At 40.6% G+C, this 20,155-nt stretch overlaps 1 protein-coding gene across 3 annotated transcripts; it reads right to left on the bottom strand.

Annotated features, from left to right (window-relative positions):
• Nucleotides 1-529: 529 nt before the first annotated feature.
• On the bottom strand, nt 530-19,048 carry LOC148066138 (pecanex-like protein 3). 3 transcript variants are annotated; one of them, XM_087806670.1, is made up of 36 exons: nt 18,715-19,048; nt 17,732-18,214; nt 16,730-16,938; nt 16,556-16,661; nt 16,433-16,472; nt 16,191-16,286; nt 14,413-16,122; nt 13,718-13,847; nt 13,374-13,543; nt 13,185-13,245; nt 12,965-13,106; nt 12,658-12,815; nt 12,370-12,523; nt 12,227-12,259; nt 11,969-12,140; nt 11,670-11,780; nt 11,505-11,596; nt 11,140-11,249; nt 10,968-11,073; nt 10,778-10,870; nt 10,517-10,667; nt 10,215-10,359; nt 9,918-10,095; nt 9,714-9,822; nt 9,334-9,463; nt 9,194-9,252; nt 8,903-9,118; nt 8,136-8,389; nt 7,442-7,672; nt 6,153-6,256; nt 5,923-6,070; nt 5,606-5,836; nt 5,001-5,275; nt 4,772-4,941; nt 3,859-4,262; nt 530-2,259 (listed from the first exon to the last, which is right to left on the bottom strand). In XM_087806670.1, the coding sequence occupies exons 2-36, from the start codon at nt 17,882-17,884 to the stop codon at nt 2,107-2,109; spliced, it is 6,804 nt and encodes a 2,267-aa protein (XP_087662796.1). In that variant the 5' UTR covers nt 17,885-18,214; nt 18,715-19,048; the 3' UTR covers nt 530-2,106. The 3 variants fall into 3 exon arrangements, with proteins under 3 accessions (XP_087662796.1, XP_087662797.1, XP_087662798.1); XM_087806671.1 differs by having other exon boundaries at nt 9,918-10,092; XM_087806672.1 differs by having other exon boundaries at nt 12,995-13,106.
• Nucleotides 19,049-20,155: the final 1,107 nt, after the last annotated feature.

Raw genomic sequence — 20,155 nt, 5'->3', positions numbered from 1 at the left:
AATGTACATTTTATACCAAATAAATCTTGAAATTATGATTAATAAAATGTCCAGCTTGCTTAGGTGACACATATTAGCAACCAAAGCTAAGATAATTGAGTAACAGCACATTATCCATTATAGTTTTCAAAGCATCCACAAGAACACATTTTATATTAATAACATTTTAAGATGATATATTTAAGCAATAACCCCATGAGATGCCAACAATTACAACAAGTACGTCCCTCTACTTAATGCTGAATTACATTTCATAAAAATGCAAGTGTAAATTGGCAAAATAAAAATATTAAATGTTAAGAAGTCTCTTTATACCTCTAATAAAACACTACTTTCGAGTTGGTGTTTGAAGCTATGAAACATTTGGTTAATTCTATATTCTTTAGCACATTCAAAAACCTCACATTTATATAATCGTATTTAGTGTAAATAAAGTAAGTCATTTATATTTATAAAACACTTTTTCAGATCAAAAAGCACTTAAACAATCAAAACAATACTGAAAATATATACTAAAAAGGTCAAAGAGTCAATAGCTTAAATCTTATCTTTATTTTTCATTATTTCACGTATTTATTTTTGCATTAAAACTTGACTTACAAAATTACAATATTAATTTCAATAAACCAAGGTCCCTTCAATCCACACGTTGCATTATTTATGTCCTAAAGTAAACAAAACACACCAAATTTCAAACAAAGACACAAAAACCTTTAATTTAAATAGAAGGGGGGAGAAAAAAAACATGTAAAAAAAAAAAAAAAAAACTGTACATAACATTTAACATGGACAAAGTTTATAAATTAAAAGACCCCTGTTCCAGGATAGCTGAAATAAAAAAAAGCTCACGTGGGATGGCGTATGTGATACATTTGTGCAAACCACAAACTGCTTCATCAAAACCCCAAAAACTGCACGAGTCAGTCTCCGCTCTTCCTCCTACAGTGTTCCTCGTCTTCATCAAGTTAGTGTCCTGTATGTTCCAATAATCCAAAATAGATTTATATTTTAAATATAAATTCATTTGTACATCATCAGCGAGATCAAATAAATCCCTTTTTTTTTTAGTGCGACCCCAGTGTGACCTTGTGCTGAATAATAACCTCCAAAATAAAAGGATATTCAGACATTCCCTGGAATTCTGAGTGCGGAGGAAAAGGCCTGATCGGAGATTCGACAGAATCACTTTTGTCCCTTTTAGTTAAAACACTTACAGCAGCTCAAACTTAACTTGAGATATTTTTCCTCCGTTTTCTGACCCTTCAGTTCCTCCCTTAAAGCAAAAAATGTAAAAAGTTGGCAGGTCAGTTTCATTCCCAGTGACCGGACCCTGAGAGCACAAAGATGTTTTTGGGGCGAAAAATGTATTTCCTAATCGTGACGGCGCCACAAGATTTGTAATTTTCTAAATGTCTTTCCGTGGTCATGAGGGAGAGAAAGCGCCTCCTGTGACCTGCAGGAGAACTTCCAGTTACTCAGGTGAGATGATGGCGTGACAGAGAAACCTCTGGTGAGGAAGGAAGGTGCGGTGACGGTGAACACCATATGAACAAACCCACTTAAAGATATATGTAAGACGATCGTCAAATAAATATTTGCCTCCAATATGTCGGTCCAACTAAAACGCTGGACCGTACGGAGCAGCAGCAGCAGGGTCGAGGGTTAGCAGTAGCAGGAGGTGCAGAAGCAGTCGTCGGACCAGGAGTGATGGAGGAACAAACATTCGGGATTTACTGATGGTCCACGGTGGAGGTTTTGGTGAGGTCGGCCAAGGCTTCACAATCACCCACACATTCACAACGCTATTGTGGAGGGTTTAAAAAAAAAAAAAAAAAAAGCTGCTGCAAAAGTCTCTTTAGTCTCGCTCTGGATCCCAGAATATAAAAATAAGCGACATTTTGGACAAAAAAAAAAAATCCCTTTTCATCGCACCTCGAGTGCAACAATAGCAGGTTCCAGGAACGAACAACTCTTGGCTTCCTGCGACGGCCGCGTCAGGTTGACGTGCAACATGCAACCAGTTGACTCCGGTGATGAAGTTCAGAGCGGACCAGCTGCTGCCGTGTGCTTCTGGAGGACACGGGCCGGAGGTTTGATAGTGCAGACTCAGCGCAGGTGCTCGAGTAAAGGCAGCTCTGTGGATTCGTCTCTTGGGGCGGGGGGCTGCCCCGCGGGGGGGAGGGCGGACTCTGCCGTCTGAGTGACCCCGAGGGGATCCTGCGACAAGCTGGTCTCTGGCAGGGGTGGCGGGGGGACCAGCTGGAAAGAAGACAGACGACCATCAGCACCAACAACAGCTCAGACTGAAGTCAGCCGTCACGAGCCGACAGGGCTTAATGAGAATAGACAAATCTCTCTGCTTTGAACTAGTCTTGTAAGAAAATATCAATACACTTAAATATTGTGGTATTTTTTGTCACACAACTGTATCGATATTTAACAGCACTGCACTGATTTGCTTGAAAATCATTTAATTGTTTAATCATACGTTCTTTTAAGGTTTGGATTTGAATCAAGTGTGTGTTTTATAATTTCCTTTTTTTTTTAATTTACATTTAAGGTACAAATATTCACAGCTTTGTGTTGCAATTCAACTTCCTTTAGCTGCCAATTTAATGCTGCCATCTAGTGGATGGAACATTAAAACCTCACAAGATCCCCACTGGATGACTAAGGACAAGAGGATACAGTCAACACCAGCAGCTTTTAAAGTTGATGCTCCAACATCTTTATACGAAATAAAGCAGTTACGACTTCGTCAAGAGATCATGTGGTCTGTAAATTCTACAACACCAAAGTCAAGTACTAGACAATACTAGAAATATATCCTTGTTAGTAAAGTATTACAATATACTGTATTGTTGCCCCTGTATCGTGATATGCGTGGCAAGTACACACCCCTACTCCGAATCACAAATAACCTCACATCACTTTTAAACTGACAGCGCCACCTTGTGAGTTCTGAAAATTACGAACACCGTTTCTTTAAGGGTCATCGAGTTGGCAGAAAGCAAAAAAAGTGGATTTTGAATAACAGCAGCAGGAGACACTGCTGGTTACCATGTCTGCTCCGAATAAGAGATTTTTCCAAACACTAGCGAGACACGAAGCCTGATTTGTTGCCAAGTGTGTTGAAAATAAACACATTTTTAAGTGAAAGCTTGTATTTAAGAAAGAGCTTCGTGCCTTTATAATAATGGCTGCTGCCTCTGCTCTTACTTTTTTGTAGAGCAATAAAACAAGTAAATATTAGGGTTAATGATAAATAGGGGAGTAAGAAAATATGGATTCACCTAAATATCGCAATATTTTTTTTCATGATACTGGATTGATATACAACAACACATTGTCGATTGGTTTTTGTTGATATATCGTATTTTTAAAAAACTTTTTTGTCCTAGTTATTTTATGTTTTCTGTGCATTTCCTTTTTCTAAATATGTTCATTTTTGTGATGCAAATAAACCTCAGGCTGCTAGATAAATAAACAATGAAATCCTGCAAGATCCCAGCAATGACTAAGGATGAGAGGATACAGTCAAGCAGCTTTTAAAGCTGATCTTTGGGCATATTTGGTCTCAAAACAAATAAAAGTTGTTGAAATTAATTGAGTCAATGATAGGTGTGTACTATTGTACGAGAACTTAACATATCCGCAAGATAATTGCAAATACACAACTCTTAATATAATAAAATAACAACAATGATAAAAAATAGAATGGTTTGTTAAAGCTGGCACATAAAAGGAGACGGTAGATTTATCAATCCTTCTGTACATTCATTCATTTTCAATTTCAAACCACATAAACAAATGCAATCAAAATTATAAATCAATTTCTTTGTGATAAACTCGTCTCACCTGGGTCCGTATGGTCTGGACTGGTGCTCCCTCTTCAACCGAGGCCGGTCCATTAAAGCCCTTTCTGCCCGAAAAACTCCACTTGCCAAAATGGCTTTCAAAGTGCAGTCCGCCACCCGGGCCGAGGCCAGCCCGCTGGCCCACTCTGAGTCCCGAGCTCTCCAGGAGGCTCGCCGAACAGAACCGCTCCGGGCCCAGCAGAGGCAGTGGCGCCACAGAGCCACTAAAAGAGAGCTGGGAGTTTGAGAGCTGCTGGCCTAGTAAGCCCTGGATGGAGGAAGTCCGCTGCAGTGAAGTGAGCAGCCCCGCCTCCATCCTGCCTTCCGATTGGCTGAACAGGGCGAGGGGGAGGGGTTGAGGATGGTGAGGCCAGTTGTGAGTTGGACCGACTGGATTATCTGTACCTGAAACATCAAATGGATTCAGTAAAGGATAAAATAGAACTTGTCAAAAATAAATCACAAAAGAAGATCAAACATGCGTCTACATTATACTAAGACATACATCACACACAAAAAGAACAAAAACAATGATAATAGATAATTATTAAAAAAAATACCAACACCACAAAATATTCCCGAAATGTTCTCAAGCGTACTACAGTTTTATGTCGTTGATCAGAATCAGAAACTTTTATTGCCACTCTACCGATATATACAAATGTTGGGGGGATTATAAACCATGGATAAAAAAAGTCTGGCACAAGTTAATTTTATTGTATAATAATTATTGAGAAGAAAACAAATGGGATTCATTTATGAGCAAGTTTTTTAGCTGAATAAGTTTGAAAGTGTTCCCACAGAACACTGAAAGTTACATCTGCATGATGATCTTCAAAGGGATCAATAAAGTTTATCTATCCATCTATCTATCTATAAATGTCTTTGCTGGTGTTGGGAGTGTGTCGTCTCACCCATGGGAGGCTGGACGGTGGAGATATGTGGCTGTGGGAGGCTGGAGGCCGGCGTGCTGTGACACGTGTAGACACCGGGGTTGGCAGAGACGGACGTCGATCCGCCGCCGCAGTCCGAGTCCTCGATGTTTCCTCCGCTGTTGCAACCAGCGCCGCAACCTTTCTGCAACCTTTAGAGACACAAATGTTCACAGACGTTTCTTATGTGGGACCAACGCAGAACACACACCTGTCCCAGCTGCTGATGAGCCAGTGGTAGATGTTGTGTGGGCTCACGGGTCCGCCCCAGACGGAGCGCAGCTGGTTGTGCCCCCCGGCGTAGGAGGTGGTCAGCGGGGAGACGTAGATGGGGTACCCGATAGGCTGGTCGCACGAGGAGTTGATCATGTTTCTCAGAGCCTGCTTGGCGTTCTGAATGCTTCCTCGCTCTGGATTGCGGTTGCGCAGAAAGACCAGCTCCTGCTGTTGCCCCGCCCAGAGCCCCCGAACACATTCCCGATTCACCTGCAGGGGGAAGCAGCAGATCGTCAAGCAAAATCTTTGTCATAGTTCAGAAAATGACACATTAATTCTACCACCTGGTAGACTTCCACACACTTAAATCTGTCATTTTTAATTGTTTTTTCATTTAAAGTTATTAAATTATTTGTTTATTTAACTTGTATACATGAGCTTCAAAAATGGTTGTTATATGCATTAGAAATAAATTAAAACCACATCTAGGAGCAGCTTCAAATACAGAAACATTGGGGATTGAAATTCTTCTTTTTTTTTTTTTTTTTTTTATATGAATCACTGAGCGTGAGAAACGTAATGAAGGCGAAGAGCAGTGACCTTGATGACTCTGAAACTGAGAAATCTCTTATTCAGCATGATGATCTTGTACTCGTCGCTGCCGTCATCCATGATGTGACGCAGTGCCAGGAGCGAGGGCATGTTAGCCAGAATGGCGCTGCGCCAAACGGGGTCACCTTCGTGCGATATTAGCATCTTCTCCTCGTTGGCAGTGATAGCGTCATAGAGGACCATCGGGTCTTCGTATTCATCCGGAGAAGTAAAGTGGTCCTACGCAAAAGATTTGTTTCAAGTCAGTCACATTAAACAGGAAGCTTTTATTTTTTTTTTTTAATGTACAGTTCAACAATTGCTACCTGGTGTAGTTTGAGGGACATCCGCACACCAGGTGCAACCACACGGTTTAACAAGTCCATGTCTGCGAATACCCACTCGTCCCTTGGTGATGTGATACGAAAGTCTCCTTTGAAGAGAGCATGGAGGCCGTAGAGAAACGGCTCCAAGCTGAAAAAAGAAGGACATGTGAACCTTTAACTTGTAAATATAAAAGCAAAAAATAAATAAATAGAAATAGGGGACGACTTACCTCGCAGACATACTGTGAGAAATGGTCCCCAGAGCTCTTCGTCCCAAGATACACAATCCAAAACACAGGCTGACGAGTGGAGAGTCTCTTTCCCCGGTTACAGGCTGCACAACATTCAGAAGATTATTAAGATAAGAGTAAATTAATAATGAAAACATAACTCTCATTAGGGCTGAATGATTAAGTGCATTCGCGATAATCCCAATGGGGAAAAAATGCAATTCAAAGTTGTGATTAGACTTTCAGCCCGTTCTATAGTCATGTGACTTACAACCAGAACCAACAGAACAAGCGGAGAGTGAAAGCTTTGGCAGAACTTTTGTGGCAAATAGGCAAAAACAGCATTACAGTCATTTTGGCTGCTACCAGTGCCACAACTTCATCGATGCCGAATCCCAGCCGCCAGGGATCAAAACCAAACTCTTCAAAAGCTCCGTATGAACACAACTCAAAACAACAAGCAGACGTGTTGTTCGTGCTCGTTATTTCTAATACAATTCGCCTCCAGCCGGAAGAAAAAGGCAGCCATGACTGAGTATTTGCCTAATTGTTGTTATCTGCACCTAAGTTTGTGTAATTTGTTGTGTGTACCAAATGAAAAATACAAATTACAACACAATTTTAGCAAGGTTTTGAAAGAGTTTTTGCAGTGAATGTTTACAATATTATTATGGTCACTCCCAGGGTACACACAGTCTACCATCTACACCGGAAGCACTCGCAATATTACCCCTACTCCGGAGTACTTCTGGTATATATGGCTTGCTATTATTTTATTCTATTTCTCGTTTTTATTTCTGGGTGTTTTTATTTCTCTTGCTGCTGTTAAACCGAATTTCCCCTCGCGGGACTAATAAAGGTTTCTGATTCTGATTCTGATTGCTATGGTTTGAATGTCTTCCAGATACGAGCGTAAAATATAGACTTGTTGAATTTTTTCTAGAACAATTATTCTTCTCGAGTAATCAATACAAAAGAGATGTTACAGACAAGCAGTATTGCGGTATTTGAATGATAAGGAGGAAGATAAACCTGAGCTCAAGTTCTAAATTAAAATGAACATGCATTGTTGTGTAAAACTCTAAAAAGGAACTAGTTACCCTAAAAAATAATCCTATCCCTTAGTCAACATGAGGGCGAGTAGAAAATGAGTTGTGAACTTTAATGATGTCTTTTGTTCGAGAAGAAATTTTAAAAAAAAGGACAATGCTAAATAATGGAATATAATCCCAGTTAGATCATTTTCCAGAATCTCATATCCGATTCTCACATCAAAAAAAGGTTCTTACCGTTTGACGCCGACTGTTGCAATATTGAATCCAGTCCAGATAGATCAGGCAGAATGAGGAAGGAGTGATGCCAGAGGCTCTGTGGTCGTAATCCTCATCTATGTTGAGGTTGAAGATGGGGTCACTGTCCACATAGTTGGCTCCGAGACACGGCCGAAGGGCCTCTTGGATGGTTTCGTTTGTCAGCCACTCTTCCAACTTTGGCGATCGGGTCACATAGTAAATGATGCTCTGTTGACGGAAACAAATGCTTCAGCTCATTTTGTATATATAAAAGATCAGTCTCTTGTAGGGAAGTATATCAGTGCTATCATACTATTTAATTATCTATTTAATATTTTATTAATCGATTTTTTTTTTTTTCAATTACTAAATTAAATATTGAAAGCTTTCATTTGGTTTTTATTAAATGTAATATTGTTCTTGCAATAAACCAAAAATAAAATGAATAAATTCAATTTTTTTTAAAATTCTTAGTCTTGTAAAAATCAACATAAAAAATGGCATAACATTATTATGATTATTTTATATATTATAACATAACATATATTTAAATATTCAAACAATTAAAAGATGAATGTTCTACGGATGAACATTAGAAATTTAAAATTCAAAAATTCAATATTCTGATGGCTCCGATATTCTCCGATACACTTGAATTAAACCGACAAACAGCATCATTGTGAACCCTCACCTTGACATAGTAAGTGATGAGGATCTTGCGGAGGTCGAACACCTGGAGCATGGAGGCAGCGTTGTTGTCACTGATGCTGTAGCCCTCAAGAACATATTTCGTTGCGGCCACCTCCCAGGCCAACCAGCGCTGCCCGAAGGCAGCATTGAACGACAACATGTGGGGCAGGTGACCCGGCTCACAGCAGCAGCAGCCCTCATCCTCCTCCACACCTTCTGTGATGGCTTCCACCTCCCGCTGTTGACAGTACGTACCTGCACAGATAAATAATTTCATTTCTGAATCTGAAAAAGTAAATTTGGCAAAAAACTGGGAATTTTAATTGGTTAGAGCAGTAAAATGATACCCTATGTCCGTCCATTTTTAGAGTTAGATGGTTGAGGAAAAAAGATCGTCACATCAAATGTTATCAATAATATCAAGATTGGTTCCATCTTGACTATAAATCTATAAGACTTAAAATTAGAGAAATCGCACAAAATACATAGCAAAACCACACAGAAATCTAAGTCAAGTCAAAGTCTCCATATATAATGTACCTCTGGTAGCCCCCCAGCCTGTTGAGTCTTAGACCCCTCGGCCACAATATTTGACTATTGTTTAGTTCCACCATTACAAAAATAAAGTTGTTTTTTTTATTACATTTATATCCAATCCTAAGAAACCAAACCAAATCTGAAGGCTTAGCCAATAACAACTCATTAAAATATAATCCACTTGTATCCTTTATTACAACTTCTCCAAATTCTCAAAACTATAAAACTGACCTCTGAACTCGAGACCCCTCAACTGGAAGGTGACAAGGCCATTGCCGATCTCAATGATGTGCACGAGTGCGTTCAGGTAGTCGGAGGCGAGGATGAAGCAGTCGCCCGTGTTATAGTTGCCCCAACGGCCGAGCAACAGATCCCCGCACAAACTGTGCTGCAGGGAGCGAGTCAGATGCTCGTAGAAAATGGAGTTCAAGTTGTTATCATCAGCACCTGAAGGGAGGAATAAAAAGAATTAAAAATATAGTCAGAATATTGTTTCTTAAATAAATAAAAACATCATCTTACCTGGATTTCGGTCTAACTGAGTAGCAAGTCTGGTGTTTGAGTGATCAACCCTTTTGGTGCTTCGAGTAGAAATAAAATTAATATTAATCATTAATAAAAACAAAACGAAAAATGTTTCATTATATGAATATGTTTTTTACTTGTAATCTCGCTCCCAGAATTTAACCGGCCTTGTATACGAGGTGACAAACACTGCACTGCCAAGGACGGGATTGAGGGGGGTGGAGAAGATAGCAGAGAAGATGGCCTGGACAAACAGCACAGCAGAGTCTGAAGAGGTCGTGGGTCAAGGAACTGAACACATTTGTCTTTCTGTTGCTGTTCTTACCCATTTTCTACATAATACGTTTCTAACAGAAGACTTTACTTAACAATACTTCTAGTAAAAACTCTTAAAAAATCTTTGTGAAACAGTGCACACTCTAGACAACCTTAATCATTGCTTACATAGTTCTTTTTTTACTCATTTGTCAATAAAAAAAAATCATAAAACTTAGGATAAATACAGAGGAAAGGATACGAGGCACGGCAAAAGGTTGAGCAAAGGCATGGAAGGCGGATCCCCAGGTGATCTGCCAGGGTGCGATGTAGGTCAACACAAAGCGCAGCTTGTAGAGCAAGTCCCACATCTGAGAAGTGACAAATTGAACGCATTGGAGTGAAAAATAATTCATTGCCTATCACTCTAAGGGACATTTTCGAAATGTGCCGTGTGCAGTTTTACCTTGCTAAAGAGGATGGACATGAAGTAGTAGTCGATGAGAAACGTCTCTGAAAAGTGGGGGTAGTCGAAGTGGAAGAAGAGGGTGGTGAAGCACAGTGTAACGTACTGATGTGACGGCGCACAGAAGGACGAGCGCAGCAACTTCATGCCCGCCACAGAGATGAAGAGAGCTCTGCTGCTAGAGCAGTGAAGAAAAAAAACATCAATTAGTGAAATTGCTCGCGGTTATATTTAAAAATAGTGTGTGTGCATGTCCTTTTATCCACAAATGAAAGACTGAAGAGAAGAACGTCTTACTAGATGTCCAGATCTTTATGGTGTTGGCCCACAGTTCGAGCTTCTGTTGTAAGCGAGTTGAGCACCACAGCTGGGTATATAAAGTACTTTTCCACACACTGAAGCCAGGCGTACAACTTTTCAAACCACATTAGCTGTGCAGCATCTGGGGGCAAAAAAAAGAAAGTGATGAACTTGTTGAGATCATTTTAAAGGTGATGCTTGATTTGCCTTCAAGACCTCTTCAGTCCCCCCCATTGCATTTTAACATGATCAGTTACCCTCTTTCTTTCCCCATTAAAAGAAAACCCTAAGATGCTCACCTCTGACTTCAAACTGACTGTACTCTCTGGACCGGAGTACAGGGTGAGCCAGGCAGAACCACGGCAGCTGCTTGCGAAGCTGAGGCAGTAGATAGTGTGTAATAAAGCCAACGACTCCGGCCAGGATGTACAAAACAAAACTGAGAGCAGGCTGTCGAACGAGATTAGCATAAAACATGTCAGTCAATTACATGAACAGGTATAATACTGGAGAGAGAGAGAGAAAGAAATAGAAAGAGACAGAACTTGGCATCGACTCACTTGTAGTGCAATGAATACCGTGCTGGCACTGATTGCAAATGTTATGACAGCCATGAGTGGACACATGACCAGGTCGGAATGAAGAATCTCTTTCTACACACGGGGAAATGAAAGAGCTCAGCTTCAAACATTGTCTCATAAAAAAAAAAAAAAAAAAAAAATGTCAACTGATAGATAAGAGATGTTGTACCACAGAGTTGTGCAGCTTCTCTGGGAGCGGGTCCTTGATCTCAACAGGAGGTTCTTCTGGCACTCGACTTTCAAGCTCCGGGAATAATTTGGAGCGTACAAGTGACCTGGAGAACATCGTGAAAAAAATTCAATACATCTCCAACATCATTTAACTTGAAACAACTACAGACCATAAGATGGTGGGGTCACTGCTTTGACGACTCAAGTGGTAGGACAAGGCAAGGAGCAGGCCACAGAATACAGAAAACAGTACTGGGACGTGTGCATCACCCCATGGTGCCTGCAGTTAAGATGTTTAAATCACACAATGTAGAAGGTAGCAGACAAATATTTTACAATTTGGCCCTTAAATTAAATGGCACAAATCACTCATTAAATGTCGATGTTAGGAGGGACGATGATATATTGATGAAATGAGATTGAAACTGAAGCCAAAATTTTGATTGATATGCTTTAAATATTCTATTAAGTCCATCAATAAACAACAAAAACCTATAAAGATTTATTTTTGCGCCATTGTGAAGGTTCTACTTACATTGATCGCTCCCAGGCAAAATCCATAAAGTAAAGCTGCCACCAAAACACTGCGAATGAGGCTAAATAGGGACGAAAGTGGACTGGTAGTGGCTGCAGAGAAAGAAATATGATATCAACAACAAGGCATAACACGTTGATGTTTGCTTCTAGAACTTGTATTTACCAGTTCCTCCAAAAACATGCATGTCAATCTGCTCCAGCAGACACATAATAAAGGTATTGACCTGAGGTAGCAACCCAAACAGGAAAATGACAGGGAAACACAAGGCAAATACTGTGAAGAGAAAAAAAGAGAGAGAAATATTAAAATACATTACATATAAAAAGAAATGCTTTTGGAAAAGCAATGACCTCCATAGATAAATACATTATTTACATAAGAACCCTGTTCAAATATTGTTCCAGTATTTAAAACATGTTCTGTTTACAATGTAAACGAAGAATCAAAAAGGCAACACTAACCAAGAAGCACATCCCTGACACAGATCAAGAAGTGTCCGGAGAAGAAAGTCACCCCGTAGAGTGAAAATGGCTGCAAACTGCCCGAACGACCCGACAGGTCAAAGATCCAGATCATCACGCAACATAAGCAAAAGTAAACTGGCCGACTGTACACAATGATCCAGTTGTGACCCTATTTAACACAATAAAAAACAAAGTTTAATACATTTAACAAAATAAATGCATTTCATATCAAGAAGCAGCTCATTTAAAACCTACATGCATTGGAGAGGCTGCATCGGGTTGAACACTCTGGAACATAAAACTTGAGTTATTGTCTATATTTGCTTTTTGACATTTGGTAATTTACCATTTTTATTAGCAGCCATTTCATATTTTACACTTGAACAGTAAATTGGTACCTTAAGTAAGGAGTACTGGCAGCTGGCGATGACCAGGCAGAACTGAAACACCCAAATATCTCTGAAGAAACCTTGGAGTAGAAGCTGAAAGCCAAGAAAAGCCACAAGGCTGGCCAGCACGACAGCAAATATGTTTTCTCCCACACGCCGGTTTCTATATATAAAAAAAAAAAAAAAAAGTACAAGGAATGAATTCAATAAGCAATGACTTAACCTTAAGACAATGGTCATTACAATTAATACAATATTTTAAATAAATGACACAAGTAGGTTCAGATTGATCCTTACCTATCGAGCAGAGCCAATAGAGCCAGTCGATCATATCTGACCCGTAGCCACTTCCCAGGCAACAACCAAAAGCGATAATACTGTTTGGGTTTTGCCTTCTCCTCTATCATCAGTGTGTTTTCTTGGGACTCTTGCAAAGACTCGTGATCAAGATCAAACTGGAAGTAAAGCAGACAAAAATAAAACATGAAATGACAACTGAAGCCTTGAGCACAATCTAAACAGGAAGCCATCTAAAGTGATCCCAGCCTTGTCACGAGGCATGCATCCTCCAGTATTCTGCCTGGACTAAACAAAGACTGCTAACCTCGGGCATTTCCAAAGGCACTCTGCGCACCTGCATGCCCTGTAAGTCCACAGGTCTGGGCTGGAGCATGGACAACACCGGTGCCCCTTCTTGGACTTCCGTGGATGTAAAGCTTGACGACTGAGATTGTCTTTCCCTTTCCCTATGAACAAAAAGTGATGGCAAAATCGAGACGAAAAAAATATAAGAAAATTAGTTTATCATCAGCACGAAAACTTACTGCGCGACTGGATCCTCATACCCTCCCCCAGCAGGTCCAAATGTGTATGATCTTTTTACACCTGTAGACAGACAAGAGCACAAATATAGATGCATGTTTAATACTATATAGGATAGTTGTTTCTACTACTGTACTCTTTGGAGTAAAAAGTTTGAATATATACTACTATACGCCCTTCAAAATACTCACCACTCTCATCAAAAAAATAGTGCACTGCACCCTCGGTTGTATCATCGAATGTGGACGCCTCATGGATACCACTGCGCGGTGAAAGAAGCGACGAGGCAAACTGCAAGGCAGAAGGGAGTGTGCGTGTCCGTGAGTGGGAGGACGTCCGAGCCCTTTGGAGGTCCTGAAGGCTGCAACGCAAAAACAAGAATTCCATTAATTTATTAAACATCTTGTTTCTGCCAACACCCCAGATGAGAGATGATCCTCTTGAACCCTGTTCTGGTATTTATTTCTAAATGTAGTATGTTTGTTAGGAAAAATGTTTTTGTGAATAAGCTACTTGAAAAGCAAGAATTACTGACCTTGGAGGTGATCCCATGGTGGATGGAGGTGGTGTTGGGTTGGTCCCTGCATTGTGTCTCCTTCTTATCGCTTGTGTCCTCTTGACACTGCTGACTGAGTCGTGTTTTCCTCCATCTTCTCCTGTCAAGGCTGAAATAAAAAGTACCAAATAGTTACTACAAATAACTTAAATTTAATTAAAGGGTAACTAATGTCAAAACCCAATTCTCCTGACTTCCTCACTAAGTTAATAAGTCACTTATGACCATGTTTTGAAGTTATTACTCTATAAAGTTCTTGCCCATCTGAAATCTCGGCGAACGAGCGGTTAACAGAGCGGAGTCCATTATGATGTTATAATGGCCTCCTCCAGCCAGCTGTAATCACGCCCCGCTTTTTTTATCCAACAAGTCCCTTGGAGGTGGAGACTTCCGGGATTGATGACGTGCGGTGGCAAACCTTGATGACCAATCACAGAATAGTGGTATTTGTTGTGATAAAAAAAAATGTAATTTCCAGAAAAACTAATTTTAAAAACCTATCTGTAAATATTTAAATGAAAAAAGAGTTTTGTACAAAGAGAAAAATACTGACGAGTACAATAAAGGGCCAAGATCAATCCTAGAGGCACTTAGAACACACACATTAGTTGCCCTTTAAGAAAAAATTGGCTTCCAAATTGACCACTAGCAGTCGACTACAATGCATTTCTCACCTCCTCCAACTGCTCCCTCTTCGAGCAGTTCTCCTGCCCTCCATCCCATCTGGTTGCCAGTCCAAGAACCACTGAGAGACTCCAACCGATGAGTTCCAAGAAAGCAATCAGACTGAACAGTGCGTGCCTCCAAATCAGACTTGGAGATTGTAAGAGTGCGTGGTGCTGGGGTAGATGTTGATGCTATATTGAGTAGTGTGTTAGGTAGCTGTGCTGTGTTACTCTGGTTTCCACCTGCTCCATCCATACTAAGCACCCTTGCGTGGGTCTTGGCACTGGCTGTGCTGGAGGAGCGCTGGGCAGCACGGGCGTGCGACTGGCTGGCGGGATCGGGAGGGTCTCCTTCTCTAGAAGTGGATAGTTGAGGAGCCGTGGGATGTGGTAACGTGACACCCGTGTTAGCTAGGTCTGGGGAATAACACGAGGTAGAGGAACTTGAATCATCGTCATCTTCGTCGTCGTCTGAGCTATATCGCCGTTGAGAGCCGATGCTGGAGCCGGCGCTCATGTCGCTGCCGTCGTCTTCGTCGCTGGAATCCTCGAACAAACTCTCACTGTAAGCCTTGGTGCCCAGTCTGTTCCTGACTGGAATATAATCTCTGTGTTGTCTGTGATTGTGGTGACGCCGATATGATCCGCAGTCGAAACTGCTGCTCCCTGCACCAGCACGCCTCCGCGGGGCTTTCCTTCGGCCTGGTCTGTGTCCCACACTACTGCCGCTGGCCCGCAGCAGCTTCAAGTCTTTTGGGCGCACCACCTGTTGGGCCTGCAATGTTGACTGGTCCGACAGTAGAAAGGGAGTTGAAGATATGGGCAAGGCAGGCTCAGAACACACAAGACCCAGGGCCAGCCCAGAGGGTACCGAGTTGGCCTGCCGTGGAGGTGGTAAGGGGGGAACAGGGGCACTCCTGTCTAAATCGCACACCTCTGAGTGGCCACTACTAGAAGGGGAAGAGTTGTGAAAAACGGTAGGCGCAGATGGCAAATCGTCTCCCTCCACTAGGGTTCTGTCCAGGCCCTGGCTGTGGGAGAACTCTTTGGAAGGAGACCGAAGCAACACACTGTCCGACAGGTTGTCTGTGTCACTACCATCCTCTCCTCCTGGATCCTGCACATGATTGGGTTTGTTGGAGCCTCTTTCAGGCGGGGAGGCCGAAGCTGGTCCATTTGCCGGCCGCGACAAGCTCAAGGAAGGACTTTCAAGTTGTGTAGAATCCGTTTTCTCACTACGATAGCTACTTACAGTGCTCAGTGTCTCACGGTCAGTGGTGGCTCCACCTGCGCTAAAACAACTGTCAGTAGATCCAGCAGCTAAAGCTACTCCACTCCGGCAGCCTGGATGCTCCGTACCAGGTGCAAACACTACCGGGTCAAGGCCCAAACCAAGCAGATTTTCACTCAGCTCCTCGCTTAAGCTACTTTTAATAAGAGGACTAAGAGGAGTATCTCCAATACTCCCGGATTCAGCAGATGGGCCGAGGGGAGAATAAGTCCCTAACCCAATGTCATTTGAGCTTTGTAAAGACAGTTTTTCTGGCAACTCTTCCACCTGATTAAACTGTTCTTTGTCTCCACCATCTTCTTGACTCGAGGGCGATGGGGGTATTGACAAGGATTCCGACGCATCTTTGAATGCATTCACTCGAATGAGGCCGGGAAAGTCACTTCCAAGAGCAGCAGCGATGCATGTCTGGACCATACTAGGAGCCCCTGATATAAAAGAAGCACAACTTAGTTAAATCGAGTTCATCAAAATCTGATAAAAACAGAATACTTACTGATGACATCTTGAGAGCTTTGTCTCAGGACCTCACGGTGTGCTGATGTAACAATCACATTATTGCTACCTTGTTCCCTCATCAGCTCTCTGATATCTGTGGTCAAAACCAAACGTTTTAATGACTATGATTATGGAGACCACAACATTCTGAGGTAATCTTTTTACGTCAACTCTTTAATACAACAACAAAATAATCCTCTAATTTTAGATAAATGGATGATGAATACAAACTATATCTACCTTTTGTGCCTCCAGTGTCTTCAAGCTGTGGCAAGAAATCCTGTTTAAAGACAAATTCGAAATCATCATCCGATCGTAGTAATTGACAATAATACAAACGTCTGCTTCAATAAATATTCTCACCGATACTTGATTCAGCCCAAAAAGGGAGTGCTGGGAACTGCATCGTACTGGTGGGGTTGAGTTGACCTTCCTAAATACAGTCATCTCCACACCAACATGACTATCCCTGTTAAATGTAATCAAGGGAATTAGTGAATTACATTTTTTTTTTATTTCCCTTAAAGATCTACCCACCTGTGCTGGTTTCCATCGTGACCACCTGAGCCATCATCTCCCTCTTCCGCCCTCGGAGCATCAGCTGTGAGTGAAGCCTGCTTCTTCTCCACAATCTCACCAAGGTCAAACATTGAATGTAGTCGATAGTTGACCACTTTGATGGCCGTGAAGAAGACTGCCACCACAGCCGAGTACACACCTGCTACCACCAAACTAGGTGGCAGAGCCTGCGAGGAAAAATAAATAATTTAGATTGGCAATGTAGCTATGAATCTTTTTTTCTTTTTTTTTTTTTTACAAACAATTTTCAAAATGTTTTAGCTGTGAAATATTTATTCATTCAGTCAGCACACAGGACTCAATTAAAGATTAATTGTAAACTATGCAGTGATTTTGGTAAGATTATTTTTAAACTCCTGATTTAATTATGAATGGTAAAATCAAATGATCCAAAATATGAATAACTCAATTAGTCAAACATATCAAACAAAACTATGCTTAAAACCAAGACAGAACAATTATATTTTCCCAATTTGGCACCATTTCGGATTCATATTTAATAAAACGGAGTGCACTGAATTATACGACAGAAATTAGAGTCCTCATCCATGCATTTATTAAATATAGCACAACAAAGAGGATTTTAACCACATTCTTATTGGACTAATCTGAACTATGATATTCATGGTATAGTAAAGTGTGTTCAAACATTACAAGATATACTGCAGTATCAAGTTCATATTGTTTAAGTTTGTTTCAAGGCGTTGCGTGGCTTCATTTTTGGGGGAATTAAATAGACGATGATGGGGAAATTTAAATGACATTCCATTTTTATTTAACCGACACATTAATTAAAACAGTTTGGGTTTTTAGATAAAAAATAATTTGTTAAAGTACATGTTTTAACAGTTTCTTCCTGGTGAAGCCCGTCATTTTTCATAACTTGGCTTGCTTAAATGTTGTATTCCATTTGTTTATAAAGTTCTGAGAACTAGAGAAAATCTGAAAGTTATAACTTACCATGTACAGTAGGAAGGGGAAGGCGAGGAGAAATATCCATAGGTAGAGATGGAAGCAGTTGGAGAAGGTGCTCTGATGAGGGTCAACATACCACCCGCCACTAAGAGACGCCCACACGCCCTGGCGTAATATCTGAAGAGCTTGGGAACCCATCTCCACCTTCCTTGTACGTCAATCCACCGCTGGAATTCCTTCTCTAAGGCACAAGAAACTGTGCCGTTTTAGCCACGGTGTCTTGCGTTTAGGATGGCACTTCCAATGGCTGCGTAACCGAGACTGTCTCATCAATGACAAAAGTTCGAGGAAAGGTCTTGAGATGTGTTGAGTTCATAAAAGGTCACGAGTCCTTGCATATTCTTGTGACAGCATCTGCTCACCGTCCGCACAGACAATGCCACTCTCTACCCTAATCCTCGGTGAGTGATTATGTGAGGGGCTTTTTGGCACATTGGTTTCCCGCTGCATGTGTAAGGTTACTCTCATCTGCAAAACACAAACGTCAGAACAATACTTATTTTGATGGCATTTAAAAGCTTAAGATAAACTTAATTTAAAATACATAGTTGATTTCACATGTACCTCCAAACAATACACATACGTAAACCAGTGTTTCTACGCCAAAAAAAGCTATACATTAATAAACATTAGTTTTAATTATTTTTATTTATAAATGTCAATGCCAACAGCAAACTTGGGCTGTTTAACTGGTTTTATTCTACTTCTCCTGAAAGATACCAGGCCTCCGGTCACAATCGACGTCAACTATCAGCCACTACCTGAGTGAATAATCCATATATTTTGTGACTCGATACCAACAATACTCAGCTTGTAGCTACTTGCAAGCTAGTGCTAGGCCCATAGTGAGCAATGTAGCCTGGCTGCTCTCACCATTAGCTGGCTCAATAAGAAGCCGATAGCTCTCAAGTTAGCTTAACCGCCAAGCAGCGAGTCCATTATGGGATGTATTGGACAAATATGCTTACAGTGTTTCCCCACATTTGGATCCGGACACAGCTAACAACGAGCCTTAGCTGTCCAGCTAGCCACAATATCTTCCTTCCGCATCCAGTCCTTGCAAAAAAAAAATCTCAGGATGCTAGCGAGCCTCCCCAAAAAACTGTCGCCCTACACCGACTTTTCCGTCCGCTAACTTATCATCTTTGCCTCCGTTCGCCGTGTCTTTCTTCGGTGTCAGAGAGGGAGGGACTCGCGCCGGGGGAGCGGGGCTTCTCTCATGGTGAGCGGCGGCGGTTCACGGCTGAAACACGGCGCCTGGGCTCGAATGTTTGGAGATGCTAGCTAACCTGGAAGCTAATGCTAACCAACAACTAGTTGACGCACACGCACGCGCCCGCGCCCGCGCACGCAAAGAGAGCGAGGGAGGGAGAGAGAGATTCCCATGGCGACGATTGGATGGACACGCTGACGTCATCGATGACGCTGTTTTCCCCGTTAATGAAAAAACATTATTTATTATTATTATTTATTTATTCTACTGGACCTCATTATTTTATGATTTATAAATATTCACGATGATAATTTAATTTTGTAACTGAAATTGTTTTATTATTGACTGTAAATGTTGAACAACTCTCTGATATTTATTTGTTGAGTTAATTTGCATATTAATTTCCCTCTTGCTAATCTTAATCTTTTTGTGGAAACAAACAGGCAATAAAATTAAATATTTCAAAGTATTATATTGGTTTCATTTGTTGGGAATCAAATATAAGATGATGGGGAACCAAAGTGCCTGTTATTCATATTTGATTTAATTAACAAGGGTTAAAACATTTTAATATTTATTTTCTTTAAACCCTTAAAGTAGATGTATAAACACTTTTTGGTGGAGCATATCATTTTTTTCAGATCATGGCATCTCTTCAATAATCAATTATCTATAATATAGACAAACTGTTTTGAAAAAGTTCCAAACCAACATGATGATTCCTGATTCGCCAACTTATTTTAATTATTTGCGGCTATTTTTCATCATTGCTAATTATTCTATTGTATGTTTTTTGAATTAAATAAAAAAAATGAAAGCAAACAAAGTGTTTCAAAGTATTATATTGTTTCATTTATTTGTATGAATCAAAAAGATGATTTTATAAATCTTTCCTTAATATTTTACTGCTAAATTTCAAATATCTTGGGTGGATGACAGTAAAATTCCTGATCTAACAACTTGAATTATTTAGTCATTTGTAATCTTTGCTAATTCCTGTACAATTTATGGAATTAGACAATAAACATAAAAAACTGTTAAAGCAAGTGTTTTAAAGTGCAATTACATATATTGGTTAAATGATTTGGGTAATCAGATAAGTGATGATGAGAAAAACAGAATCACAAATATTCACATTTTTGTTTAACTTAAATATTCATTTACAAAGGTGCAATATAATCTTTTTTTATAATTAA

This window comes from Callionymus lyra, chromosome 14 (genome assembly GCF_982586985.1).
Source record: "Callionymus lyra chromosome 14, fCalLyr1.hap1.1, whole genome shotgun sequence".
In the NCBI taxonomy this organism is placed as follows: domain Eukaryota; kingdom Metazoa; phylum Chordata; class Actinopteri; order Syngnathiformes; family Callionymidae; genus Callionymus; species Callionymus lyra.
This window is presented reverse-complemented; position numbering and strand designations above follow the sequence as displayed.

What these genes read in the sequence shown, in the direction of transcription:
- LOC148066138 (XM_087806670.1), bottom strand. Translation starts at nt 17,884, where the DNA reads ATGGGTTCCCAAGCTCTTCAGATATTACGCCAGGGCGTGTGGGCGTCT. An exon ending in CTATTGGCTCTGCTCGATAG is followed by an intron (nt 12,524 to 12,657) that starts GTAAGGATCAAT and finishes TTTTATATATAG; the next exon opens with AAACCGGCGTGTGGGAGAAA. An exon ending in GCATGTTTTTGGAGGAACTG is followed by an intron (nt 11,597 to 11,669) that starts GTAAATACAAGT and finishes CTTTCTCTGCAG; the next exon opens with CCACTACCAGTCCACTTTCG.